The sequence below is a fragment of the Eschscholzia californica genome, unplaced genomic scaffold, assembly GCF_041429995.1.
Source record: "Eschscholzia californica isolate CP2 unplaced genomic scaffold, dmEscCali1.0.p SCAF_2, whole genome shotgun sequence".
In the NCBI taxonomy this organism is placed as follows: Eukaryota; Viridiplantae; Streptophyta; class Magnoliopsida; order Ranunculales; family Papaveraceae; genus Eschscholzia; species Eschscholzia californica.
Genome location: NW_028238309.1, coordinates 66,287,582 through 66,315,457, shown reverse-complemented (window position 1 = coordinate 66,315,457; position 27,876 = coordinate 66,287,582). Strand labels below are relative to the sequence as shown.

Here is a 27,876-nt window from a genome sequence, read left to right as displayed (position 1 = left end):
ACAGAAATACAACGAATTTATTTTCTGAATCTCGCGTCTAAGAAATTCAGAGATCTAACAAGGACTTCCTATCACTACAGAGGACAACACACGAAACCTTTATTGACCATCTTCTCTAGTGGTTCTTCGTGCTTCTTGATCTGACCAACTTTCCTCGACTGCACCAAAACCCAACTCATAAATTGGAGAACTGGGTTTCAAGCATTTACCCTCAATCATCTCTGTCAAAACTTTATAAGCTTGATCCCGATGTCCAATTCCACAAAACATTGATATCAAAATATTTTAGGTGTTCACATTTGTCTCAACTTCATTCTCTTTCATTTATTTCTTCAACTTAAAGAACTATATCAGTTGATTTTGAATTTGCAAACATTCTCATTTGTACATTATAAGCCACTGTATTTAGCTTATAATTCATCTCCTTCATTTTACCAACCATTCTATGAGCCCCATTAACATTTTTCAACTTCAAAATAGATCAAAATACTGGATTGAGAGACGATGCATTTGGATTACACTCTTCCTTCACCATTTGATTTAAAACTTTAGTTGCTTCAACAAGATTACCATTTCTACAATGAGATTCTTATTAAGAAATTGTATCAGGTAGACGTGATAATCTCTTCATATAATTACCAGAGAAGAGAAAAAGTACAGAGAAGTACATGAAAAGAAGAAACCAAGAAACTAAATACCAAAGAAAAAAAATCTATACAAGAAAAAGAAAAATGACACAAAATCCATAACAAATGGATGATTATTAGCAGACCTGTAACAAATTCTAACTGAAATTATCGCGAAGGGATTATACAAAAGGAAGGGGGAGTTAAAATCGAGTGAAGAAAAAGAAGAGGGAAGGCGCTCGGTTAAATTTAAGGCAAAATTTGAGAAATAAAACATTCTAGATATTCCTAAATAGGAGGGTAAAACTGGAACAAGAAAAATAAAAAATAGAAAAAGGGTCAGTTTCGCGATTTGAAAAATATCTGGAGCATTTGTACAATTTACTAGTTTTTTTTTGAATCCAAGGGATACATATCCATTAATAGTGATAAGATCACAATGATACAAGGATGATAATAGTTATTTATCTCTTTCGGATACGTCATGCTATTTACATACCTGTAAATGCAAATGCCTCCTTAAGGGGGAGAAATTGGACTAGACACAGACACTATTGGGATCCTAAAGATCCGAGAAAAGAGACCCTAAAGATCTGACAAAAGGATCCTAAAGATCCGACAAAAATAACTGAAAAAAACTAAAATAACCATCGCCGGTAAACCTTCAATGCCGCCGGAAAACCGCCTTTTTTCACCGACAAGACCGCCACCATCACCGGAACACCGCCGCCACCAAAGAAAACCAGTCGCCTCTTCATCAACATCGACGCCTCCACTTCTCCAACAACACATTCATATTGTCTTCAAATATGGACCAAAATATTCACAAACGAACCACCATAAACACACTAAACCCACCACCACCATTGTTGTTAAACACCACAAACCCCCCATTAACAGACTTTGTAAAAACCTAATTTCTTCCATGATAAAGATCAAAATTGAATGAAATTACCTGACCAGGATGAAAGAAAACAATGTTTCTTTACCCAATAACAGATCCAGATTATCGGAACCGCTCTCTCTCTCTTAGAGAGAGAAAGTGGAATTGGGAAGGAATGGGATTTTGATGATCTTTTTTGCTTTGGTGTGTCTCTTCTCCATAAATTATTTCAAATTGCTTGAGTTTATGATTGCCTTCTGTTTCTTCTTAGCCATCAATATTTCAAATGGTGTCTTGATTTCCAATCTTCATCATTAAACTTTCCATCCTCTCTTGATTTCCAAACTTCACATCACTTCCCATTCTCTCTTGATTTTCCATTCTCTCTTGATTTTCCACCATGTATGTATATATAGAGAGAGTGTATAGATTGGGGGGGATTGATATTCAAAACCGCCATCCTATTTTATTGGAGTTCGGATTTGTTTGGGGTAGAGAGAAAGTAGTTAACCTTATGAGGTTCTCTAATGGCCAGGAACAGAGGAAAATAGAAAGAAGAAAGTTATCCTTTAACTTCAATTTCATCATCATCAGATCTGGGTTGAAAGAACAAGGGATCGCTAACAAAGAAGAAGGAATTGATTCGTTGAGACTTGCTGAATTAATTATGTCTTCCGATGATGACGACGGTTTTTTTTCTATGAAGGTGGCGGTTTTCCGGCGATGACGACGGTTTTCCGGCGACAATGACGGTTTTCCGGCGAAAGCGAAGGGGGTTTAAATTAGTATTTTCTTTAATTTAGTATTGTTAATATTTTGTCGGATCTTTAGGATTCTTTTGTCAGATCTTTAGGGTCTCTTTTCTCGGATCTTTAGGATCCCAATAGTGTCAGTGTCTAGTCCAATTTCTCCCCCTTTATGAGGCATTTGCATTTACAGGTTTGTAAATAGCATGACGCATCCGACAGAGAGAAATAATTTTATTATCCTTGTATCATTGTGATTTTATCACTATTAATGGATATGTTTCCCTTGGATTCAAAAAAGAAAAAAACAGATCCAGATTATCCAAAGTTTTCACAAAATTGAATTAAAGTTCGTTCATGAAGAAATCTCCTGAAATTTTTTCTTGCCGTAATCTTAAACAGAGGCAACTCAAGAATGAAAGTTATTTTGTTAGAACCAGAAGGTAGATCTGATTGAGGAGAAGAGAATGAAGTGTGTTTGAAATTTAGGTTTAGGGTTGAAGAGGAAGAGAAATATAATTAAGGGAGATAGAGGGAGATATAGAGGAAACCCTCGCCAGATCCGGCGAGGGTTATACTTCACATAGACGGAGGAGAGAATGAGAATCAAAATCAAGCGACGCAACCACCAAAACGGAAATCGCTCCGCCACAGAGAATGGGATTTTTACAATTTACTCGTTGAATCCCTAGCATTTGGACAAATTTCCGGACAATAACCGAACCCATCAACGGAAACGTTGGAAGAGTGGGTACGGAGGGTATTGTCCACCCACTACTCATAAGGACGAAGTAGGTGAGTCTTATAATTGGGCACGCGAAACAAAACCATGGCCGCTTCTAGTTAGAGAGAGAGATAAAGATAACGGAGAAGAGAGAGAGAGAGAGAGTTATTAACAAAAAAAAAGAGAGAGAGAGAGAGTTTTGTCTTAAATCCCAAATTGGTTTCATTTCCTTCATCACTTCCTCAAAAACCGATTCGATTGAATCGAACAAGAAGAAGAAGAAAGAGAGAGAGAGATGGCGATGAGAGATTTGGTTTCAGGAGGAGCTGCTTGTGCAGTACCAGGATCTTCTTCTTCTACTTCTAATCCAATTGGTCAGCTTGCTAATACTCTCTTTGGTGGTTCTTCTTCTTCTAAAACTCCGGTAAAAAACCTCTCTCTCTCTCTTTCTCTCTCTTTATTTTGATAGTTCTTCAATTTCATATCGATTAGTTATGTCAATCGCTCTTGCTTCGTAGTAGACAGTTCTATAATTCTTCACTGTTAGACAATTGCTTCGTAATTCTGTTCTTCAGTTTTTAGGGCTACTATCTATCTCCTGTTAGGTAGAGTTTTTTTTTTTGTAAGAATCTGACTTACATGTCTGAATTGACTCGAGTAAGATTTCATAAAGTTTGTTATTGTCTCACTCAGTGATGTCTGACAGTCTGAGTTGTCTGAACGGCTCGTTTTGGTTGATTTTTGTGTTTATATGAGTTAGACAGTTCGAATTTAGATGAGGCAGATTCAGACAATAAGAAAAAAAATGAGGTTTTTCATTTGATTCAGTTGTAACAAATTTGGACCTGTATTATTAACGGAATTCAATTGTTTATTGATTTCATAAATGAACAGCCAGGTGCGAGGGAATTACCAGTAACGCGTACAAATCCAGCTGATCCTTCTTTCTACCCTGGAAATGAAGCAACAACCCTCCCAGGTTCAGAGTTTGATCAACAACCCCAATTTCATCCTCATTCTGATGCTCAGGTTTACTATTCAATATCCCTTACTATCTCTCTCGCCGTTTTGAAGCTTACTTGTTTTTACTTACTTGATCAAATTTTCGTTATCGTGCCTCAGGGTCGCCAATTTCTCGATGCCTTCAGCAGAGATCAGGGAGGTTTTGACGCGGCTTGGAACGACTCCAGTCGCTCTCAAGTTCCCCCTCCTCCTTATCTTCAGCCTAGAGAAATGCCATCAAATGTTCCCAATTTTGAGCAGATTTACGAGTCCGGCGCTCGCTCTCAGATTCAACCCACTTTGGATGGTAAACCTCAAATAACATGTTTTGATGTTTTGCCTTCAAATGCTTTGTACTTGCATCCAACTTTTTGTGAAAAGTTTGTTAATGGGTTGACTTGCATCCAGCTTTTTGTGATTTGTTTTTGTGCTTGAGTGGGCATGAATTCCTCTACTTGTACTCCAAAAATGTTGTATATGGTGTAACAACCTGTGGCGCGTGTTGCATAATTTGCATATGATGTTCTTAGTGAAGGGCTTCATGTACTGATTTTAGTTTTCAGTTATTATATTTATATATTTTTTTTTCTTTATGTCTCCATTCTCATTGTAGGACCACCACAGAGAGTATTGTCAAATTTCTTGCACTCTTTTGTTGGAAGTAGCCATGCCGGTGTTCCTTTTCGTCCTGTCCAGCTTCCAGTTTTGGGATTGTCTGAAGGTGATAAACAATGTATACGTGATCGTAGTAGCATTATGGCCCGCCACTTCTTTGCAGATAAAGGCGAAGAGTTTATCAATGCACAGGTTTGACATAGATAATAGAACTAGCAGAAGTAAAAGAGTAGTTGTCAAAACACCATATTTTTTCTACGTCAGGGTAGTAGTTTTTCTTTTTTGTCGTTCTTTCCTTATATGCTGGAGTTAAATAAACATCTCTATACGTCGCGCAAGCAGAACTTGATTAGTCATAACTAAGAATATTCTAGCTATCTAATCAATCTTGAACAGACCAACTTGGACCTCCTTACCTATACTGTCAAAAGTGTGGGCGAGAACCTACAAAGCTCTATCTTATGTTTTGGCGCAGCTCCTATCTGATTTCTCACCTTTTTAAGTGACCTAGTAAAAGATTCCGCCTCGTCTTCTCTCCTAACAAACTTATTTTGCAGTTTTCAACCGTCTTTCTTGGTTTTGAAATTGGCTGATTTTGACCTGATCAATAATGATACACACGTTTTTTTTCTTATCGAACTCGTTTGCTAAGTATTGACTTAGTTCCTTTAATACCACTTCAAGGCTGAGAGAGTTTACATCATAAATTGATATAAGTTGAGTTTGCTCAAATTTCTAGGTGGGTGAGTCTTTATTATAGTTTTGTCCTTACCTACTAGTATTTTTTCAACTCTATTTTGAGTTTTGGGCTAGACTAGACTTTCAACTCAGACCGAGTCAGTAGAGAAAGTTAAGTTTGATATGTTCGTTGAGTTATATTCATTGAATTTTGGTTGCTATAGGTGTCATGGGGGCCTGTTTCCAACTTGCAACTCCATGCTATTCCCTTCAGATACTAGCAGTTTACTATACAAAGTCATACTCTTGCTTATACTAGGAAATAGTTAACAATTGCTATTTTCTCAGGTAAATGCACTATTGCATTCTTTAGAAATAGATAATGATCTGCGTGCAAAAGGGTATATGCCAGCTGGAATGCATGAAATGGAAAAATATTGGAATGATAGTCAAGGTAATCTGGGAGCTGGAGTTCCTCAAGCTGGAGATGGGTGGGCAGGTGAATTTAACCAACAGATGGTGTTACGTGGTAATCCGGAATCTTGGGCCCATTCATTTGCACAAGAGCATGGGCCTAATGGTTGGGCCTCTGAATTTGCACAGGTTAGGAAGCATAGTAGCAATTAGCACCTATTTCGTATATTATTTTTTCTGTTAGATCTTATGATCCTATTAACTTCGCCCACTCATATTGAATAAACCCTATTAGGTTGTTAAATGTGAACTTATTTTTCACCTATTTTGACATAGACTTAAAGCATAAAGCGGTTTCAATTTATGGAAACACTGAATTGAACCTGTCATTTCTTAAATATATTAGTTACAAGAGCCGTTGTAGATTATGAATCATTGCAACTATTTGTAAGTTAAATTTAATTATCTATTTTAAGCTCTACATCTTCGTATATAATTTTGTATACATTACAATTTCATAAATTTGCAGCAGCAATCTCAGATGATCCCCATGGGTCAAATGCAAGGTGCTAATAATTTCGCGGCGATGGAGCAGACCCGTATGCTTGCACATACACTAGCTCAAAATAATGACCCAAAGTTTCAGGTTTGTTTTTGGTGTCATTACTCTGAATTTCAATATAAAGATTTACTTAACAAATTGTTATGACTATACGCACTATGGGGTAGAGGTACTACCAAAGGAAGTATACTAGAACAGAGTTACCAAATACTCTATCTCCCCCTTGTGTACCATGTATAGGATTCCCTGTACCCTTTGTGGGTAGGTTATCAATCAGGTACTCCAAATTCAGCGTACCGGTATCTCTAGCCTTATCAACCTAATTCTTTGTGAAAACTGTAAGTTAAACTATTTGAGTTGTTAACTACAGGATTTTTTGGTTGACTAGTTTTGATTTTAAGTTTAATAGATATAAAATGGCTGGAGTAGGTGTATCTATTCTAAATGCATCATAAAGAGTATTTATTCCATTGTAAAAAAGCACGAAACACTCTGAAATAGGGTACATACGAGGTATACCCCTAAGATACCGCATACTCATAGTCTCACATGGTAGGGTATTGCGTATCTGTAATATTGTACTAGAACTAAGGGCATACTATTGGTTATCGAGTAAAGTACGCATAGTGAGGATACTTCTTTCCATTTGATTTATCTGCAAGGATGTAGCCAGCATGTATTATGATTGAAGTGCTCACTCACTGATATTTTGTTTTCTTGTTTTTGTTAGAACTCAAAGTTCTTTCAATTTGTGTCAAAAATGAGTCGCGGTGAGCTTATTATCGATGATAATCAAGTCAAGCCAGTGGGAGCATCTACATCAGGTGATTGGGCAAACGAATTTCAACAGAAATACAATGCTGGCTCCAACTCCTGGGCTGATCAGTTCGCTAGTGAGGTACATTTATTTATACTATCTAGTCAGTATTTACATGAAATTCCAGTTAGGTCTCAAACAAGTTTGAGACTGTCATGGTCTTATACTTCATTTAATTATTAGACATTCTTTTAATCTGCGTCATGCAAAAATAATGTCGTGCTTTTTGTTGTTCAATTAGTTTTTTTGCTAATTTTTCCCCTTAGCCGCTCATTTATCTTTCTAATTCTTGTGGTCTTTCAGCACGCCCATGGGCCTGAGACGTGGGCATCTGAGTTTCAGCACTCTCGTGGGGCTGATTCGTGGGCATCTGAGTTTCAGCACTCTCGTGGAGCTGATTCATGGGCGACTCAGTTTGCCAATGAACAAGGGCAACGTGGCGCTGATGACGAGTGGGTCAATGAGTTCTCCAAGCTGCATGTTCAGGACTGGGCAGATGAATTTGGGAAGCAAGTTGCTGAAGGAGCACTGGAGACGGATTCATCGGAGTGGGCAACTGCGTATGATGAGTAAGGCTTTTGATATTCATGAGAAAGTTTCTTGACATATATGTAGAGTGGACCACCACAAGTTCTTATTTCTACCTCAGGCTATTACTACTACTATCAGGTGCTTCTTTTTTGTTTTACGGGGAAGACTATGAGAAAACAAACTTTTGGTTACCAAATACATACCATATTTCATATCAGTTGATTCTATTCTTATAATCAGGCGAAAGCTTTATAATTCAATTACAGGGTGACATTACGCTGCAGTATATTCGTGTATAGTTTTCAAATATTCATGCCTATTTATGTATCAATATGGAAGTAAGCGCTGAAGCTCCATGTTGTTGTTATTTTTGTCTACACAATAAACCCTACATTACTTGAAACTTCAAATGCAACCACAACTAATAGGACAGCTCTAAGATGATAGATTGGTGGTTGTTTTCTTTCATGAGGAAGGAATCCTTAAGGAAGCCACCTAAATCCCTTCAATTCTCGAATCATATTATATCAATTGTCATCTCCCAATTTGAATAAAAGTTCTCATTGACCAACTACCTAACATGGAAGTGATGCAGTAATGTTACGGAAAAAGCTGAGACAAATTCTGCTCTCACCTTTCTTTTATGCCGCTATTAAGTTTTACTTCAGGTTCCTACTTTACTTCATTTAGATTGCTTCAATGATAAGCATGATACAACGTCAATATTAAGAAACTTATGTTTTAAACAGTTCTATCTTTTACATGATTACGTTGTGACCCTGAAGCTCTACCTCTTGCTAAGAGAATCCGAAGCTGGTGTATGACTCCCCTCTTTGTCCAGGGGCAGAGTTTCATATTTACTTGTTTCTTGGTTGGATATAGGTACTTAAAGGAGCAAACAACCAAGTCAAATGCTTCGAGAGGAGTTTATGCCTTTTCTGACACGAACCCTTATGTTGGTCATCCTAATCCTATGGAAGCAGGGCAAGAACTTTTCCGCAAAGGGAACCTAAGCGAAGCTGTGCTTGCTTTAGAGGCTGAAGTTTTAAAGAACCCTGAGAACGCTGAAGGTTGGAGGCTGCTTGGAATAACACATGCAGAAAATGACGACGATCAGCAGGTTGTACTATTTTTTGGATTTTAAATTTCGAACACTATTTAGCCTCAGTCCATTCTATCCTTTTTTTGGGGGTGCTTCCTTGTTGCATAATCAGGTTCTCCTTCAATCTGTAGGCTCTACAGAATGAAATTGTTTGGTTAAGAGACATAGAAACTTTGCACTTTGCAGATAATTAGGACATTGGCCTGTTAGGTGCATCACATGAAATTTTCTTTTCCTTATATACTGTCGATATAATATATTTGTAGCGTTAGTCTATTTATAAATAAAAAAAAATTCCTGATTACTTGTCAAGCATTCTCAAATGCAGCATGTTGCTTGATGGTCTATGTAAATGTAATCGGATTTCAATTCCTCCATTGGATTTCTGAAATGCTTGGTTCTTAATCTAATAAGCACCAGAGCCAGAACCCCCTTCGGTTCAGTTAGTGCAGAGAGACAAGTCTTTCTCATCTTCAAAAGATCAGATATAGACAGACATAGACCATTTAGTAAGTAACTTCGTTTAGGTTTCCCTCTTCTATACCCATCTAAGTTAAACATAAGTATTTTTGCAGGCTATTGCATCGATGATGCGTGCACACGAGGCTGATCCAACAAATCTGGAAGTGCTTCTTGCTCTTGGTGTGAGTCACACAAACGGTTAGTAGCGTTACACCTATAAGATTTACAGCATAAGTGTACAAACAGTCCTAAGTATTTCTAAAATTGTTTCGCCAAATCGGAAGCATACCAAGTTGACTGGCATATTTTTCCTTCAGAAACATCTCTCTGATTTTCTCTTTGGAGGAGTTGCATGCTACAATTCGTCTCTATGGTTCTCTATGTTGTATACATTGAATAGTATGATTAATAATTGGAAAGTCTTTGCAGAGCTGGAGCAAGCTGCAGCTTTGAAATATTTATACAGTTGGCTTCAGCATCACCCTAAGTATGGAGGTCTTGCCCCTCCACTGCAGTCCGATTCTCCATATATTGCAGATGTAAGATTCGATTTTCGGAAAATGTCTGAAATACGGCTCTTAGTTATTATTCTTCAGAGTAGAAATTCATTTTTAGGGTCTTTACTCTCAGGATTTTCCTATGATCTATAGGGCCACAGAGAAGATTCCGATCACTTCAGTCAGTATCAGGTCGAATGCTCTGATTTATTAAGGAATTGAAGAAGTTACTGTCTTTATGTTTGCAGGTTGTTTCATCATTCAATGAAGCTGCTACTATGTCTCCTGAAGATGCCGATGTTCACATAGTTCTTGGTGTCCTATACAACTTGACCAGAGATTTTGACAAAGCTATATCAGCGTTCCAGATTGCTTTAGGTCTCAAACCACGTGATTATTCTCTCTGGAACAAACTGGGTGCTACTCAAGCTAACAGTGTTCAGAGTGCAGATGCAATAATGGCTTATCAACAGGTAGTTTGATATTTATATTGCGGTGACACCCCGTGAGGTGTGGTTTAAGGGTCTCAGTTGTAGTATATTGAAGGATAAAGTGTAAAGCCTACTAGAAGCCGAAAGTGCATTAGACATCATCGCCGTATGATTCTTACGACTTGGACTCTTTTTGTTAGTGTTCTTGTGAGCAATAATACTACACTTGAAATATCTGATTTCTGGTGTTGGAGGTATGATAAATACTTAGACTCTAGGACAACTTGGATACGGGGTCTACCATCTAAATGCTGGCGGGTTTAGACCTAGGAATGGACTAGGTTTTGGGTCAAGTTGCAACAAGTTAATGAGAAATCAGCGTGTGGAAAGATTTCTGCTTCAGTTTGTTATTTATCTAAGATTATCTAGGGATTGGGGGGGGTTTGATGCCGAGGCGTACGTATTTGAACCCGAGGGTAAAACATGTGCAACTGAAGTCACTTATTGTTTTTGAGTTGTTGGACAACATAAAAACATTAACATTTTTGTTTATTAAACACTTCGACTTCATATTATATGATAGAAAAGTAGAAAAACTATTAAATTTTTGTACATAGTTAATTTAATTCCGTGCGAACAAATAGTTCACGCCTTATACGCCTCGAGGTGCTGCCTCGCCTTGTGAGAGCAAACCGCCTTGAGGCATAAAAACGTGTTTTACAACATTGAATGCAGCAAAAACGCATGGAGCCATCTAACGAGATAGGCTTTACGAGTTTCTGCTTCCTACAGCATTCCAGTTTATTATGTTAGTTTTTAGCAAAGATCTATTTATTAAAATATGTTTCTTTCTGTCCGCAGGCTCTAGATTTGAAGCCCAACTATGTTCGTGCATGGGCAAATATGGGCATCAGTTTCGCCAACCAGGTTTGTTCCCTCGTCAGTCTTTCAGTTATATTGTTGGTACCCGCTACGTTAACATGTAAACTATCGCTCCTAGAGTAGAGTGATTTTGGGATCTTATCTAATTAAGTAGTTGCTACTATATCGATACAAACAAAGTCAAGTTCAGTAATACTTAAAAGGAACAGATATCAGAAACTAGACACGTGAACACAACTTTTGGGTATCTTTTTGCTTAAACTTTAGGTTGGAGGATTAATATTACATTATATAATATTCTAAATCAACAGGCAAAACCTAAATCACTAGGTCATTTCTTAGCAATTCTTCTTCTAATTCATGCCGTATAGAATTTACTGACAATTTATGCACAGTGAGATGTCCTACAATTTATGTACATTTTTCATGAAACCCCAAAAGCAAGTTAACCTTTGTTACCTATTCGGGGAAATACTTTTCTAGCTACTGTATCTGATATACCCAGAAGGCCAGAATTAGTTTGAGGTTTTTAACTGATTGACATGCAAACATTTTCAGGGTAGGTACGAGGAATCCATTCGATACTATGTTCGAGCACTGGCAATGAACCCCAAAGCAGATAACGCTTGGGAATATTTGAGAATTTCACTTAGGTAAGTTTCTGATACATTTCTATATGTACTTCTTATAATAGTACTTTTCATGTAAATAATGTAATTAGGGAGTTTCATGTGACATAAGTATCACAAAGTAATCTTTATTTATCAGCAGCTGTTCTCGGAAAGATATGCTTGGAGCTTGTGACTCGAGGAATCTCGAAATTCTCCAGAAAGAATTTCCGCTTTGAAATTATATTTCCTAACGAGAAGCATCGGTTGTTGACTACAATGGGGACATCGAGAACGGTGGATATATACGGGCTTCTGTGAGACTCGGACCTCTCTCTTCGTACGCGTGTGGCAGCAGGGCCATAATAAATGAGCATTTGGGACCATCACAGACGTCGAGAATTTCACAGCTCAGGTGTAATTGAAGAATGACAATATCATAGTATACAAAAAAAAAATAACAATAAAAATGATAGTATTTTTTACATTTTTGTTGGGAAAATGACTGTTACCAAACCAAACCAATAAACGGCAATTTGATCTGGTTGATTGCTCTTAATTTTTTGAACATGGATGTCGCAGTAGTTTCTTTTGGGACCGAATTAATCAGGCGAAATCGAGTACTATAGTATATCATAGCTCCACGGACACAGCTGTGCCCGTGCGACGTGCCTGGCTGAGTTAAATTAAACTTAGATGGACCACCTTTTCTTTTTTATTGTTCAAAAATGGACCACCTTATTGGACCCTACCAAATTTTATGAGTGATCTTTTAGGTTATGTAATAGGGAGTGTTATAATTACAAATGCTTTTTTGGTCCGTGAAAGAGACAAATTTTGTTGCAGAATAATTGTAAAGTTGAATATTCTTATTAGATCATATTTGATTCCACCCTGAGAGAAAAATGTATCAGGATCTTCTTGTCTTATAGAGATTCTTTTTCTTCATCTAAAGATTGTTATTTTTGTTAATAAAGAATACCCTTTCCTGGGTTTCTTTTTCTGCCAAAAAAGAAAAAGAGATTCTTCATATGAAGAATAAGTAGTTGTGGATCCCTGAATCCATATCGAATGGAATATGTTATGCAGGCATGCTTACGAGTAACTCGTAGAGTTGTTAAGTAGGTTTTCACTCCCTTCTAAGAAAAGTAGCCGATCCACGTGGTGGTGTTGGTGCCTGATGGGATCGATGTTGGTGGTTATGTTGTTACAGATGGTATCCGAGTCGAAAACTGTAATAACCTTGAGAGGTGTTTGCATTCTTATTGGTTGAAATGTTGTAACTAGAAAACCGTGTGATTTTGTAACATCTGGGACTATAACAACCCATCGTATATAGATAAAAGGTTCCACTTGAAATGCGGAGACTTAAGAGCATGAGTTGTGTATAGACAAAAGATTCCACTTGAACTGTGAAGTGTCAGTCGATCCAACCTATCCAGTTCTATTTGTTGTTTCGACATAGAACAACCCGTCGTATATTATTCCTTTGGAATATCTATATATTTAATATATATGAGAATTAATATACAAGGAGGGATAATAAGTTGACTTGGTATATGTTTTTTTTTGTTGCAATTGACTTGGTATATGTTGAAAATAATAACATAACCATTAAGGGCAAAGTTATGTACTCATGTGAAAAGGTAAAGGAGAGAAAAAGTATGAACACTTTCACTATTTTGGGTTTTCTCTCTCTAAATCATTTGGTGTAGATTCTCTCTGTAGTTAGAATAGATCAGATCATTTAGAGGGGAATGGGTGATTGGGGAGGAGGAGAGTGATTGTGGGAATCGAGGAGGGGAGGTGGTACTATCCACCACCACCTTACCATGTGACCAAAAATGAATAATGAAGGCATATGATATATACTCCTCCTTTCTACTACTACTATTACTATTACTTGTGTTGGTGCTGCTGCTGTTTTCCCCTTTACTTCTTCCACACGGCCCCCCTACTAACTCCAATACCTTTTTTTTCTCATCTATCAAGGTTTTTACTTCTCCCCACCACCACCCCTCTCCTTCTCCATCCCTTTCACTCCCCATCATCTCTCTCTTTCATTGTCTCTGATACTCTTCTGATATGCCCATGCACTCCTCCTAATCTAGTTTACCTCTTCTCTCACATATAACAATCACAAGGCAAGGGAGTCTCTCTTTCTCTCTCTCTCTCTCTCTCTCTCTCTCTCTTCAGCAGATGAAGTATAGTGTGGGGGTGGTGGGAATGGGCCCCAGGGGACGTGTGAGGGAAGCAATACTAATCTATGGGATTCCTTGCATTCCACAACGTGCACATTTCATTCCATCCCATCCGCTCTTTACCTTCCTTTCTCCAGCGCTTTGGGAAAAGCAAAATAGTTTTCGGAGTGTGAAGACTTGGTCAAAAATTTGCCAATTTTGTTTGACAATTTTATTTAGGGGAAAGCAAAATAACTTCTCCACCTCAGCTCTCTCTCTCTCCACCTCACTTCTCTCTCTCTGCCACCTCATCGTCTTCACCGGTGAAGGTCGCCGGCCGGCCAATTTCCGGCCGGCGACCTTCGACCCTAAAACAAAAAAAAAATTCCTTCTCCTCTCTCTAGATCAGATCTAGAGAGAGAGGAGAAGGAAAAAAAAAAAATTTATGGTTGAAGGTCGCCGGTCGGAAATTGGCCGGCCGGCGACCTTCACCGGTGAAGACGATGAGGTGGCGAATACATGAGGTGTTAAAAAATATTCCCCATAAAATATGTTTTCCCAGAAAATTTTCAAAATTCTACATATTCCCTTTAAAATTTCACACCCCGGAAACTATTTAGCTTTCCCCAAAGCGCTGGCCTATTATATACAACCCTGATTCTATCTCCCACAAGAGTCCCGACGGGTTGACGTGTCGGGACAGGACTTAGAGAGAGAAAAAAAATCACTTTTTTCTTTAGATCTTGGCCCGACATGTCAGCCTGTCGGGACTCAGTCAGGATTCGTGTCGGGTATAATGTCATTATTCTTATATATATAAAAACCTGACGGTATAATCTATTTTTTAGGCATATGCAATTCTATAACTTCAACCGACGCACAATCAGTCCTATTCATAATCTGAAGGTAGAATCTTAACCATTGAAGATAAAGTTGGAAAGTATAATCTCAACTCTTGGAGATAAGTTGATGATCATGATGTCTACTTTTTTTAATCATTTTTTTGAGTCAAACTCGCTTTAAACTATAACATTTTGAGTTTAAAATCAACCCAAATCAATTTTCAGACACATCAGATATTATGAATAAGACAAGAACAGATAATTGGAAATCTTGCTTTAAGTATATCCAAGTCCCAAAAAAAAAGACCTAAAATTGATATCTCCAAAATTCTACAACAGTTCTATAGAATATCTGTAAGATACTGGAAAATAGTGAAATATTTGCCCTATAGAGATGGGGATAAGTTTGAGATGTGTAATCTTAGCCATTGAAGACGAGAGTATATTGTAAACTTTTTTTTTTTTTTTGTTGAACTAGTATATTGTAAACTTGATACTTTTCTCCTTACTAAAATAGTAAACATACCCTTTTGATGACTCCCTGTGTGACTTCCTTGCCTACATGGTCAATAAGACAAAGGGTATTTTAGTCTCTCTTTTTTTCTGGGTTGAAAGACTAAAATGGCAGTGAGTCACCAAAGAAGTACTCATATCATTCTTGATACAATATATGATAGAAAAGTCGAAAATCAACTTAAATCATTTTAGACGCTCACTATGGGAAAGTCAACTTTTCTCTTTCTGAAATGAATAGTTACTCTAAGATGGTCGAAAATACTGGCTGTCTATGTTGGTCCTAGATTTTCTGCTCTTATATAATTTTCGTACACACTATGTGGACATTTGTGTTGGACAATTTTTTTTAGAGAAGGTAAAATAGATTCATTAAAGAGAAGAACCAAGTCACAACTATGGTGGAAACCAAGATGGTTAACCAACCGAGACACCAACACAACAACAAACTACGGGAAATTACATTAGGCCTAGAACATGTGCAAGACATCCCAAATCCTAATGTATAGGCTAAAAGGAGTTGTACTACTCCAATCTTGATTACAAGCCCGAAAATGAATCAAACTTTTCACTTGTGTGGTTATATTTTCCATGGAAGCCTCTTTGTCGTAATCTTTCTCCATTAATCGGTTGTTTCGCTCTACCCAAGTGGCCCATACAATGGCAGGAGGTATGCACATACGGATGAAAGATTTCCTATCTATTACCTTCTTCGGATTCCACTCTGTCAAAACCTGAGAGATAGATTGATTGCTATTAGAGGGATTAATCGACTCCCAAATTTTAGAAGTGATGGACAATAAAGACCTCTTTATGGATACTAGTACTGGATGGGTTGGACAGATACCTCCTTGTAGATACCACTACTATATGCCATAGAGGAAGCTATAATCCCCTATCATAAGCTATTGGATATATAGTATGGTACCTAGCTCCATCCATAAACAAAAGGATAAAATACTTTGCTATCTATCTATTAGTCAGGGTAAATTTGTACAGTTTGTACACTGCTACTTAAAATTTGAAGGTCACTTATATTCATTGAAGTATGCACACAACGCTCGTTCAGATTATTATACATGTATCTTCTTTTACTACAATTTTTCATTACACATCATCAACTTAATGAAAATTGGTTTGGTCGTATTAGTTAATGTTAGAGAATTCCTAAACAAGTCGAAAATGTTGTTGTGCCCCGCTTACTAACTACATGATTACTTACATTTAGGTGTACCCATAGATTTTCTTATGGCCTAAAACAATTTCCATCCCCCACTGTATGTCCAGGTCTAAAAAGTCACCTGGTCAATTATAAAGAAAATGTATAAATTCTTTAGAGTGGAGTTAGTTTTTCCAATACCAAGTCTAAAATTTGATTAGTTCAAAAAAAAAAAAAAGTCTAAAATTTGATTTGTATCTAAATGGTGCTTGTAACCCATATCAAGTTAACGTTCGGGTTTATTTGAGTCATACGTAAAGAAGTCCAAAGAATAACACAGATACGAAAAAGTCAGACTCAAGCGAGTTATATTCAGATGGTAAAAAAAATAAACACCATTATATTATCGTGGTCCATAATATCCAAGCTAGACATTTTTTTTGTTGGGATATCTCATTCCTATGGTTCATGTACAAGTATTTACCACCTCAGTAATGATAGATGGATAGAAAAGTCAAAGACGAAAACACCTTAAAATGCATGAAGTGGCTCAGATGATCATCAGGTCAACGTCTCACTATTGAAAAATATTAAGGAACAAGAAAAACTAGGTAGACTTTAGGTAGAATTACTTGGCCTCCTGTAAGCTCTCATATTCCAGTGTATATTGGCAAAAATCTTATGTGGCTCTGCCTAGAGTGTACTTAGTTTTTCTTGTTCTCTAGCATCACTCCTCGGTATTAGGCAACGAAGCTCGTGGCCTGTCGACTGCCTAGTGTGGGTTTGAGTTCGGCTTCTTTTTTGGTCTCTCTATCATTTTTGGACCACCTATCTCTGTTTGAAAGGAAAGGTATATACTGGAATGTAAGAGTAGCACATATGTACTGTACATTATACCTAGCTAGAGCTACCTAGAAGCTAGAGAGACTTGTAGAACTTGTGGTGGGGGTTTGATGAACATGCAGCTGCAGGAGCTGGTAATTGGGGGGAATGGGGGGGGGGGGGGGGGGGGGGGGGGGGGGGGGGGGGGATTAATGAAATGATCTGATATATACCCACTCTTAACTAAACACTGTTTGTACACCAGTACTGAGTTAAAGTGATTGATTATCAGTTTAAATCACTGAATATCATAGACAATTCATCAACATATATATATATATATATAAAGAGAGAGAGAGAGAGATGCTTGTTCCATCTCTTTATTCTATCTTTCTGTAAATGGATGGGTAGAAATATCATCACAAACACACACAGAGAGTACTATATGTATAATTTGGTAGGTGATGATGGGATTTGATCATTATATATATATAGAGATGTCATCATCAATTTCAGAATTCTTGAAACTTTGCACGCAACCTTCAATTTACAGAAATTTATTTTTCAGATTCCTCATCCGGCCCTTTTCACAAACTTATTCATATATGATAGATATACATATTTCTTGTTGAGAGAATCCCACCGCCGAAACCCTATGACATATGCAACCATTATATATGATTGCTCATGCACAACTATGTTGTTTTTATTCCATGCATGATATAAATCAAAGACCTCGTCATTTTGTCACGGCCCAAACCTTATCAATTATCGATATTATATATACGTCTCTATTTTTTATCACTCGTATGCTAAAGTTTATAGGGCATAAATTAATTTTGGTTCATGAGAATATTCCATGAACCTACTTAAAGGAATTTCGTGGCGTGTATAGCTTAGTTTCCTAATGCCAGAGGGCTATTTTTAGTTATTGCATGTTTGTAGATTGGACAAGTAAAATGATGAACTAAAATAAGGTAGAACACCATAAGCGATGTATACCCCAAACGAAGTATTATTATATAGCAACGAAAGAATCTTAATATGATGGAGAGGTAATTGGTTTCATTAATCTTCCTCGAACGGTTTGAAGGAAATAGAAGCTATGTATTTGTAGATGATTAATTAAGAACAATTTATAAGTAATTTGTTATTTTCATGATTAATAAAAATGCTAATGTACTTACATCTCAATTATTGTACACAATCTACGGTACGAAAATGTCACAACGACCGAAAAATGACTTGAATTTTAGTCGAACAGTTGCATTGACGCCATTTTCTCTGTGTTTGATGTAAGGGATGATTGTGAGTCGTTAGATCATGATTCACACCGACTTCATGCCAACTTTTTCGACTGTCCTATCATCATTGTTTTGGAGTATCACGGGAGGGATAAAGTTGATAGTTGATGGAAGTATTATAACTCTGAGTTAATTCCTATATGGCCCCCTACTTTGTGACCAGCTTCCTTTATGGCCCCCTTTTTTTCGTAAATTCAAATATGGCCCCCTATTTTCAAGTAAATGTTCTAATTGTCCTTCCTATTTATAATTTTTCAAAATAAAATTAAATACATTCCACCTCATTTCCACCTCACCTCTATCTCCACCTCACATGTCTCTCCACCTCACCTCTCTCTCTCCACCTTTCTTTCTCTCTCTCTCCACCTTTCTTTCTCTCTCTCCACCTTTCTTTCTCTCTCTCTCCACTTCTCTTTCTCTCTGTCTCCACCTTTCTTTCTCTGTCTCTCTCTTTCAACCAATCCCACTTCGTCTTCCCCGGCAAGGTCGCCAGCCGGAAAATTTTCCGGCCGGCGACCTTAAAAAAAAAAAAAAAAAACTCTCATCTCTCTCTCTCTCTCAAAAGATTCCGGCGAAGGGATTACCCTTCGCCGGAATCTGTTGAACCAGACCGGTCTGGTTTAACAACAGACCTTCAAGGGTCTGTTCGAAGGGTTATCCTTCGCCGGAATCTTTTGAGAGAGAGAGAGAGATGAGAGTTTTTTTTTTTTAAGGTCGCCGGCCGGAAAATTTTCCGGCCGGCGACCTTGCCGGAGAAGACGAAGTGGGAGAGGTTGAAAGAGAGAGACAGAGAAAGAAAGGTGGAGACAGAGAGAAAGAGAAGTGGAGAGAGAGAGAAAGAAAGGTGGAGAGAGAGAGAAAGAGAAGTGGAGAGAGAGAGAGCAAGAAAGGTGGAGAGAGAGAGAAAGAAAGGTGGAGAGAGAGAAAGAAAGGTGGAGAGAGAGAGGTGAGGTGGAGAGACATGTGAGGTGGAGATAGAGGTGAGGTGGAATGTATTTAATTTTATTTTGAAAAATTATAAATAGGAAGGACAATTAGGACATTTACTTGAAAATAGGGGGCCATATTTGAATTTACGAAAAAAAGGGGGCCATAAAGGAAGCTGGTCACAAAGTAGGGGGCCATATAGGAATTAACTCTATAACTTTTATGGCATGTAAATATGTAGCATATATTGTATATACTGGATTGACATATGTATATATATATATATATATATATATATAATGACCCATTTAAGTATGGTGTAAGTGTTGGAAATTAGTAATTTGTAATTTCCTATGTAACTCTTTGTATTGGGAGAAATATTTAGGTGGAGTCTTCTCTAAAGTAGAAATATCTAGAGAAGAATAATCTAGAGAAGTTTGACTAAAAAGATTAGTCTAAAAATTATATTAACTCTCTGTAAGTCCCAATGTGGAAATTTCTAGTCTTTACTAGTATGATCTATCTTTAGTATAAATAGAGGTAAGATGTGGGTATGAACACATGAAGCATAGGAAGCACAAGAGAAGTAAATTAGAGATTGAATTGAAGAACTTATAAAGTAAGTTGTAAGAGTTGAAGGAGCTCTGTACGGGCTTCTAGCCCGTACATCTCCAAATTTTAATATAGTTAAATATATTACTATATGTCTAAATTTATTATAAATCTTATCTAGATATTTCCTCCCAAATATCGTCCCCTACAAGTGGTATTAGAGCCGATGGTTCAATTTTGAGTCCTACACAAATATTCATCCAAGGTTAATTGGAAATTGAAAAATGGGTGTTGGTGTATCTCCATATTAGAAAGGAAGAAAGAAGAAGAAAAATACAACGGAAAAAAGGCGATGAATTCCTCACTACTGGCAAACAAAAAAAACTTAATGTACGGTATTCCCACAAAGAAGAAAAAAGAAACAAAGAGAGAGCAAGAAAAAAAGTGACTACCCAAAGAAAGGGTTTGTCCACCTGGTGGTGTGAATGAGAGAATCTCTTAAGAAAGAGAGACAGAAAAATTAACAAAAAATATCAACCAAAAGAAGACCCAAAAAGCAGGGTTGAGTTATAGCAATTAAATTCAGAACCTCTGAATCCAAGTGATCAAGTTCAATAGGTTGTGAAGAGCCTCTGAATCTAAAATTGATCAAGCTCGTATCAACAAAAAAAAAAGTTAAGCATCTGCACGAAAATACGACCAAAGTTGTCGTTTGAGCACACCAGGTAAGGAAACGAAAAGTGGGATATTAATTCTTTTTATGAAGATTATGGAGAAAAAAATAGTGATTCTTATTTCCTTCAAGGATGTCCTAAGTAAGATATTACAAAAGTCTCATTGCTCATTTAAAAATATGCTTCCAGCTACAGCGAGCAAATGCAAACATATTGCGAAGTTGTTGAGTTAATAGTTTTGGCCTGAATTGAAATCAGAAGGAGAAAACCATCATCCAAAGAAGATTAATGCAGGAAATGGTGCTACAAGAATTTTCAAAAATTCAAGGACTCGATAAAAATTACAAATTAAGAAGGGGTGTTGGAAATTAGTAATTTGTAATTTCCTATGTAACTCTTTGTATTGGGAGAAATATTTAGATGGAGTCTTCTCTAAAGTAGAAATATCTAGAGAAGAATAATCTAGAGAAGTTTGACTAAAAAGATTAGTCTAAAAATTATATTAACTCTTTGTAAGTCCCGATGTGGAAATTTCTAGTCTTTACTAGTATGCTCTATCTTTAGTATAATTAGAGGTAAGATGTGGGTATGAACACATGAAGCATAGGAAGCACAAGAGAAGCAAATTAGAGATTGAATTGAAGAACTTATAAAGTAAGTTGTAAGAGTTGAAGGAGCTCTGTACGGGCTTCTAGCCCGTACATCTCCAAATTTTAATATAGTTAAATATATTACTATATGTCTAAATTTATTATAAATCTTATCTAGATATTTCCTCCCAAATATCGTCCCCTAAGAGGGTAGTAAACCAATGATTAGGTATAAAAGGAAAAGCATCACTATGGTAGATCCAAGATTAATACCCAAATCACATCATGTATGATTATAGATATTCCAATCATGCATTCATGCATCATCAATTCATATCCATCATGATTCTTCATGAATAGCCCAAAAGAGTATTGAACTTAGCATTTCGGCTAATCAATAGAGTATATACTTGAAGAAAGGAAGCTTTTATACCCTTTTTTGTTTGCAACTTACTTGTTCATGCATTAACTAGGGTAGCTAGGTATGGTGTGTGTGGGTCATTGAGTAAACCCTAGAGGATGGTAATTTCAACACTTCAAATGCAGATTCCTTTTTGTTCTATCTTTATGGGTATGCCCTAGATAGAGATGTTAAAATAAAAAAGCAAAAAACTAGTAGAGTACCCACCATCAAGTAAGCTAGGTAGGTTTCGTGTTTCAATTATACATCAACCATCTTGTCCATGTCAGCCGCCGGTGAAAGCATGTACCACCTTCTTACCTACTTCATTACACCATTAGATATCATATCCATCCATGATCTCATTTGTCTTTCCTTTACTTTTTGTCCAATTTTTTTTTTCATGTAAATAATAGAAGTTACTTTTTTTTTTTTTTTTTTTTGTTGAAATTATAATAGAAGTTACTTGGTAATGGGATGGAACATAGTCTCCAAAGGGATGCGGTTGGCTCCTATTAGTCCGGACATGTGAAGAGAAGAAACATACTGACCAAGGAGAGTTAACCTCGTTAGCCAACCTATTAGTCCGGACATGTGAAGAGAAGAAACATACTGACCAAGGAGAGTTAACCTCGTTAGCCAACCTATTAGTCCGGACATGTGAAGAGAAGAAACATACTGACCAAGGAGAGTTAACCTCGTTAGCTTATCAGATGTAGTTGACCTCTATTTTAGGCCCAAATAAAAGTTGATAACTTTTTCTTATAACTTTTAACAAAATATACAAGTAAAAGGTTCGTGGTAGACCTTAAAGAGTATTTCTAATAATGGTTGTTTGTTCTCACATGTGCGCGTCATGAAAAGAATTCGGAACAAAACTAATTCGAAGACTCAGATGTTAGTACCCCCGTCTTTTAGGGTTAGTAGATAGTTATTAGATCCAAAAATAGTTAATTGTGATGATAATTTTCTACATGTAGGTCATTGTACGTTAAAGTAAAATTATCTCATAGTAATTTCTGAAACCTGTAATGTTGAAAAAACCTAACTATTTACAGAAGAATGTTGGGATTTGATCAAATTAAATTATTTCAGTAGATTCTTTCGTGTAGTGTACAAAGTAAACTTATATGTATCGTCTTTTTCAAAAGTCAACTTTGTGATTTGTTATACAAATGAAAGAACCCGATACAATTTACATATAAAGGTTAGCCAACATTATGCTACATTAGAAAATACTAGTAGGGTTTGGAAGGACTACTAGTATTTTAAATGTGTCTTTCTATTGGCCAAATATTGGAATCTTGTCAAAAAAAAATATATAGGGCATAAAATACAAGTAGCTAGGTTTGCATGTACCCACTAAATGTGTAGTTATGTATGGTAATTTACTTGAAACTCCAAATCAGAAAAAGGAATCAAGGGAAGTCATTAAGATTCCAGACAAATATTGAACTTCCAAAAAATGAATGATTTCTTCATGAGGTCAAGCTCGATCTGGTTGGGAGATTTCATGGTTTTGTTTAGGTGAGGTGAGGGGACAACTAGCCACAAATTAGGGCAGTAAATGGTCTACTGTCAAAAAGACAACAATAAGCATATAAAGGTTTAGTGGTACAGAAAACAAGAAGGAATAGCTTAGCATCTCTCTCTTTCTCTTTCTACCCATCCATCTATATCTTCTTCTTGGAAGCACAAAGAGATATAACAGGAGACAAAAGGGAATTTTACCACCCTGATCATAAAAAACCAGGAGACAAGGGATTGTTAATACTAATTTTTTACTACAAATTAACATATATGCTTTTCTGCAATTTGCAGGAGGAAACAAATTAAGGGTTTTGTGTTTATACTTTTGATTTATTATTATATTAATTTGGATTGGATTAGGGGACCAATATTAATATCCACTAATATAGATTATAGATGAATATACCCACTCGAAAGAGATCTCAAGCTAGTAAAGCAAAACCAACAAGGAAAAGAATAGAAAAGAAAATTATTGGAAAGTGAAAGCATCCATTATACCATTTGCTAATAAATAAAAAGAATATTTGTGCGACTCTTTTTGTATATCCAGTCTTCTTACATGATAGGACTATGGAGCGGATTGAATCTGTAGGTGACTTGTTTGTAATTCTTATGTAAGAAGTTACAGAAAAGTTATCGATATGTACCATGACACCCATGTAAAGGGATCAACTCATCAACAATAGAAAGAAAAAGTCACTAAAGAATGCAAACTAAGAAGTTGTTTTTTCTAACTAATAGTATACCTACCTATAAATGTTTTTTTACTTAGGTTGTGGAAATGGTTAAGCTAGTCACAACCCTCTCCTTTTGGAGGAAGTACTAGTAGCATCATGGTTTTTAGGGCAGTTGTGCCTCCACTATGATTAGTTTGACGATTAGTCTGTGTTTATCACATCTACTGATGTATTTGTCATTGATGTATTACTTTCAATATATTTTTCGTAGATGTTGATAGAATGATATTTATGTACCATTAATCTAGTACACTAGTATTTTACAATTACTACTTTAGATGAAGTCATTATATTTATAAACAGGAATGGAAAGATTCGGATCAATTAAGCACTAAATAATAGAGAAATACTCAAACTAATAACCAACAAAAAGAGAGAAATACTCAAACTAATAACCAACAAAAAGGAAGAGATGATTTGTTTTTTTCAATTACAAATTGTGGGGATTACATTTCACAATATTATATATGTAAAGATAGAAAGAGTGAACTAGGGAGAATAATGTAGGTGAAGCATCTAAGCTTAGAAACAATAAAAGATTGTTAATTGGGGATTTAAATTTAGAAATTTGGTAATATGGGTGATGATGCATGGACTCATAGTCAGCAGTAGCAAGCACAAAAGTGACCCTTTATGGAGAATATGGGAATGAAGAAGAGAATTGTGAAGATGATGCTCATTATACCATTACCACAATAAAGATAAAGACATGGGTGATGAAGACCGACTAGAGTTCGAATCTTATATAAAAAGACACTAGTGATGAAGACACTGGTGAAGAAGACCGACACCGGTGATGAAGACACTGGTGAAGAAAACCGACCAGAGTTCGAATCTTACTGTTTCGAAGCAGAAACACAAATACTAGAGGCCTAATGGATATACCAACAATAGTACATGCAAGAAAATGATGTATATATTTGGTATAGTATGAGTAACTAGGCATTAGCCATAGATGAAGATCAATGAACACTTTCAAATGATATAATTAATTAATATAAGTAATGTTTATATGATTCCCACTCCTCCATGGGCCATGACCATTAAGTGTACCTAACTAATTATAATTAATTAAACACTTAATCTTACTTACCCCATACTTGCTAATCCTCTCATGAAGATGATGATGATGATGACAATAATCCTTTGGTAGCTAGCTAGCTAGGGTTAGCATGAAATGATCATGCATGCATGCATTGATCATACTTAATTAGCACCAAGAAGAAAGGGTAAAGAGAGATTTTCTTTGCCAACCTAAAAAGAAAGAATCATTGATAATTTGAAGTTGATATCCTTCAGATGGATAATGGAGTCTGAGAAGAAGTTTAGCTTGAGACAAAGCAAATGAACTCAGTGGTATATTTGTAAATCCTGAGCTTGTTAACTTCTCAACCCAACTTGAAAAATTCTCATGTCTTTCTCTTCTATCATCTCCTTCCCCTGAAACAATGTCTATGATTTCTCTCCCAAACCAAACTTGCTCCACCAACAACCTCTCTCGGCTCGTCGGAGGGAGTGTCGCTTCCAAAGAATCAAACAGAGCATTATAATGATCTAGGGCTTCAACAAATCTGTTCAAAAAAATTGGGTGGTTGTTGTTTGATTCTCTCTCTGCCACTGTTACTACCTTAGGGTTCATACCTTTGATGGTTCTAAGAAAGAGTCTGACTAGTCTTGATCCACCACCATGAGAAATAGAAGAATTTTCCGAGTAATCGTCGTCTTTTAAGAGTTTATGTAGATAAAGCACACAATTAACAGCTAGGGTTTCATCAGGAAGGATTGAAACAGTTGAAGGTAGGTTTTGAAGAGATAAGTAATTAGAAGAAGGATCATCATTAAGATGAAAGAGAATAGGGTTAAATTGGAATCTAAGGCCAAGAGTTTGAGCAAATTTCTCAAGACGGTTACCTGTTCTTTGAAGGGTTTCTAGGTTATGACCAGTACCTGTGATTCTTATCATGGGTGGGTTTAATGGGTCTGAACGTTCAGCTATAGCTTGCATTAATGGTGGCCATTGAACACCTTGCATGGTATCAAAGTCTAGTATGTGAATTGATTGGTGACCTTGAATTGCTTCTAAGATTGCTTGGTTTGCTGTGAGATGGCTAAACCTAATAAAAGGGGTGATTTGGTTGAGAGAAAGGTAAGATGATTGAAGACTTTCCTCTGTCAACTCAAGATATCGATCAACGGCCGAAAGCGAAGAAACACCACCACCACCACCTCCACCACTAGTAGAAGCAAGGGTAGGAGGAGAAATATTAATATTCCACCGGGTGGCGCGTCGAGGCGATAAATCCACAGAAGCTAAAGTACTAGTTGTAGTAGTAGTAGTAGAGAGGAAGTTTGGGTAGTGACTATTGATCCTCAAGGAAAGAGCTTTGGAGAATTGATGAACTAACCTATCAATGGAGTCACCATAAGGGGAAGAAGTGGTAGAGAGGAAAGATACAAGGCGGTGAGCACCGGAGAAGTCGGCTTGAGCTACAAGCTCAGCACAGTTGATCACTAATTGACGCATCTGGCCGGAAGGGTGGGGGAGGAGTGATGGTGGCGGTGGTGGTGCTGGAGGTCGGCTGGTTAGCTGATATAGTTGTTGTTGTTGGTGGTGGTGGTGGAGGTGGTGTCTGTGGTGATCTAATGGTGTGTAACCTTGTGTATGACCTAATTGATCTTCTTCTTCCTCTTCTTCTTCATCATCTTCTTCATGATGAGAACCACTAAAGGATCCAAGCATCTCTCCTTATTCTAATTAAGTAGTACTTTCACGCTAGCTAGCTAGCTAGAAATGGTTACACTAGTATAGTAGAAGAAAAAAAATAGGTTATTGAGATAATTATTGATGAGAAAGGGTAAGTAGTAATGAAGAGAAAGTGGTAATGTGATAAAGAAGAAGAAGAAGATGTGCTCTGAAAATGATCAAAAACCATGAAGAGAGAGAGAAAGATAGATTGAGAGGAGAAGGAAGATTGCATTAATTTCTTTACTAGTTTAATACTACAACATTTCAGAATGCAATTTACTTGACAGGACATCATCTGCCAAAAACAGGATATGAGTGATACTTCAAGTAGTAGTAGTAGTAAGGGGATAATTTCACCATTCATTTCATACCCCCTCCTCCCCACATCTCTCTCTCTCTCTCTCTCTTTCTAGATCTTTCTATCTCTCAAGTTGGGCAAGCTATTAAAGGATTTTATACTTACCTTTTGTGTCTTGGTTACTTAGGTTTTATTTTTGTCTGTCATCCCACATTTTCTTGGTTAAGGTTTAATCCTATATAGCATTTACTTTATCTTGTCAAAGGCTCCACCATAACTTCACCAAAATATCTAAAAGATTATGTATTATATTTTGGATCTAAAAGGTTATCAATTATAAGTTGTCTAAATGAGTTGAATGACTTGGGTGTTTGGTCGATCAGATAACTATATATATTCATGTATTGATATATTCTAATGTTTATTTGCATTCTGTAATTAACAACTTTGTTATTGCTTTTCAACAAAAAAAATAAGCGTTTTGACACTTTATATTCCAATTTCATTTAGCTTGGAATCAGAGTGTTAGCTTAATTCTTGTGAGGATGATGCGCGCCCTTGCCGTGCGTATCATCTTCATCACAAAACATTGACCATTTGTTATTCATTTCAATTCAAGTCGCTTTTTATTTATAATATAAAGTCAACGGTAAGAAGACCATCATTATAAACGAAATATTGGACGTTGTTTTTCCCTAATGCTACTTGGTTATTGTTGTAGAATATTGTTTTTCACCGAGAAAGAATTGGTATATATAAACCTCTAAATTCCAACGAGTACTCCTCTAACTAGTGTAAGTGAAGTGTAAACACCAAATGAGTTTGTAAAAGAGAATATATGAAGTGGGAGTTGAACTTCTTCCTATGGATTTGGAACTTTGTTTTCCCCATTCTTATTCCATTTACATGGAAATGAAGAAAAAGAAAAAGCATCTCAAAGGCCAAAGCTCCATGAGATATTGCCATTGGAGGTGGGATAAATTTATAATTCCTTAATATAATATCAAGACTAGTGGTGTCCA

At 36.6% G+C, this 27,876-nt stretch overlaps 2 protein-coding genes across 5 annotated transcripts; one reads left to right on the top strand and one right to left on the bottom strand.

Moving 5' to 3' along the window:
• The first annotated feature begins 2,917 nt into the window (after positions 1 to 2,917).
• On the top strand, positions 2,918 to 12,120 carry PEX5 (peroxin 5). Of its 4 annotated transcripts, none has more exons than XM_086662642.1 (15): positions 2,918 to 3,403; positions 3,874 to 4,008; positions 4,102 to 4,288; positions 4,595 to 4,788; positions 5,623 to 5,877; positions 6,221 to 6,334; positions 6,981 to 7,148; positions 7,371 to 7,636; positions 8,481 to 8,718; positions 9,276 to 9,360; positions 9,592 to 9,701; positions 9,908 to 10,132; positions 10,952 to 11,017; positions 11,531 to 11,625; positions 11,744 to 12,120. In XM_086662642.1, the coding sequence occupies exons 1-15, from the start codon at positions 3,275 to 3,277 to the stop codon at positions 11,817 to 11,819; spliced, it is 2,343 nt and encodes a 780-aa protein (XP_086518768.1). In that variant the 5' UTR covers positions 2,918 to 3,274; the 3' UTR covers positions 11,820 to 12,120. The 4 variants fall into 4 exon arrangements, with proteins under 4 accessions (XP_086518768.1, XP_086518765.1, XP_086518767.1 ...); XM_086662639.1 differs by having other exon boundaries at positions 2,931 to 3,403; positions 6,218 to 6,334; positions 11,741 to 12,120; XM_086662641.1 differs by having other exon boundaries at positions 2,982 to 3,403; positions 11,741 to 12,120.
• A 12,046-nt stretch (positions 12,121 to 24,166) lies between these two features.
• Positions 24,167 to 27,060, bottom strand: LAS (GRAS family transcription factor). The gene has a single exon (XM_086662637.1). The coding sequence runs from the start codon at positions 26,548 to 26,550 to the stop codon at positions 25,021 to 25,023; it is 1,530 nt and encodes a 509-aa protein (XP_086518763.1). The 5' UTR covers positions 26,551 to 27,060; the 3' UTR covers positions 24,167 to 25,020.
• Between the last annotated feature and the right edge of the window lie 816 nt (positions 27,061 to 27,876).

Bases quoted from the DNA above. Each gene is read 5' to 3' on its own strand.
- PEX5 (XM_086662639.1), top strand. From the start codon at position 3,275: ATGGCGATGAGAGATTTGGTTTCAGGAGGAGCTGCTTGTGCAGTACCA. The intron at 4,789-5,622 runs GTTTGACATAGA...CTATTTTCTCAG, and splicing joins AAGAGTTTATCAATGCACAG to GTAAATGCACTATTGCATTC. The intron at 11,626-11,740 runs GTAAGTTTCTGA...TTTATTTATCAG, and splicing joins TATTTGAGAATTTCACTTAG to CAGCTGTTCTCGGAAAGATA.
- LAS (XM_086662637.1), bottom strand. From the start codon at position 26,550: ATGCTTGGATCCTTTAGTGGTTCTCATCATGAAGAAGATGATGAAGAA.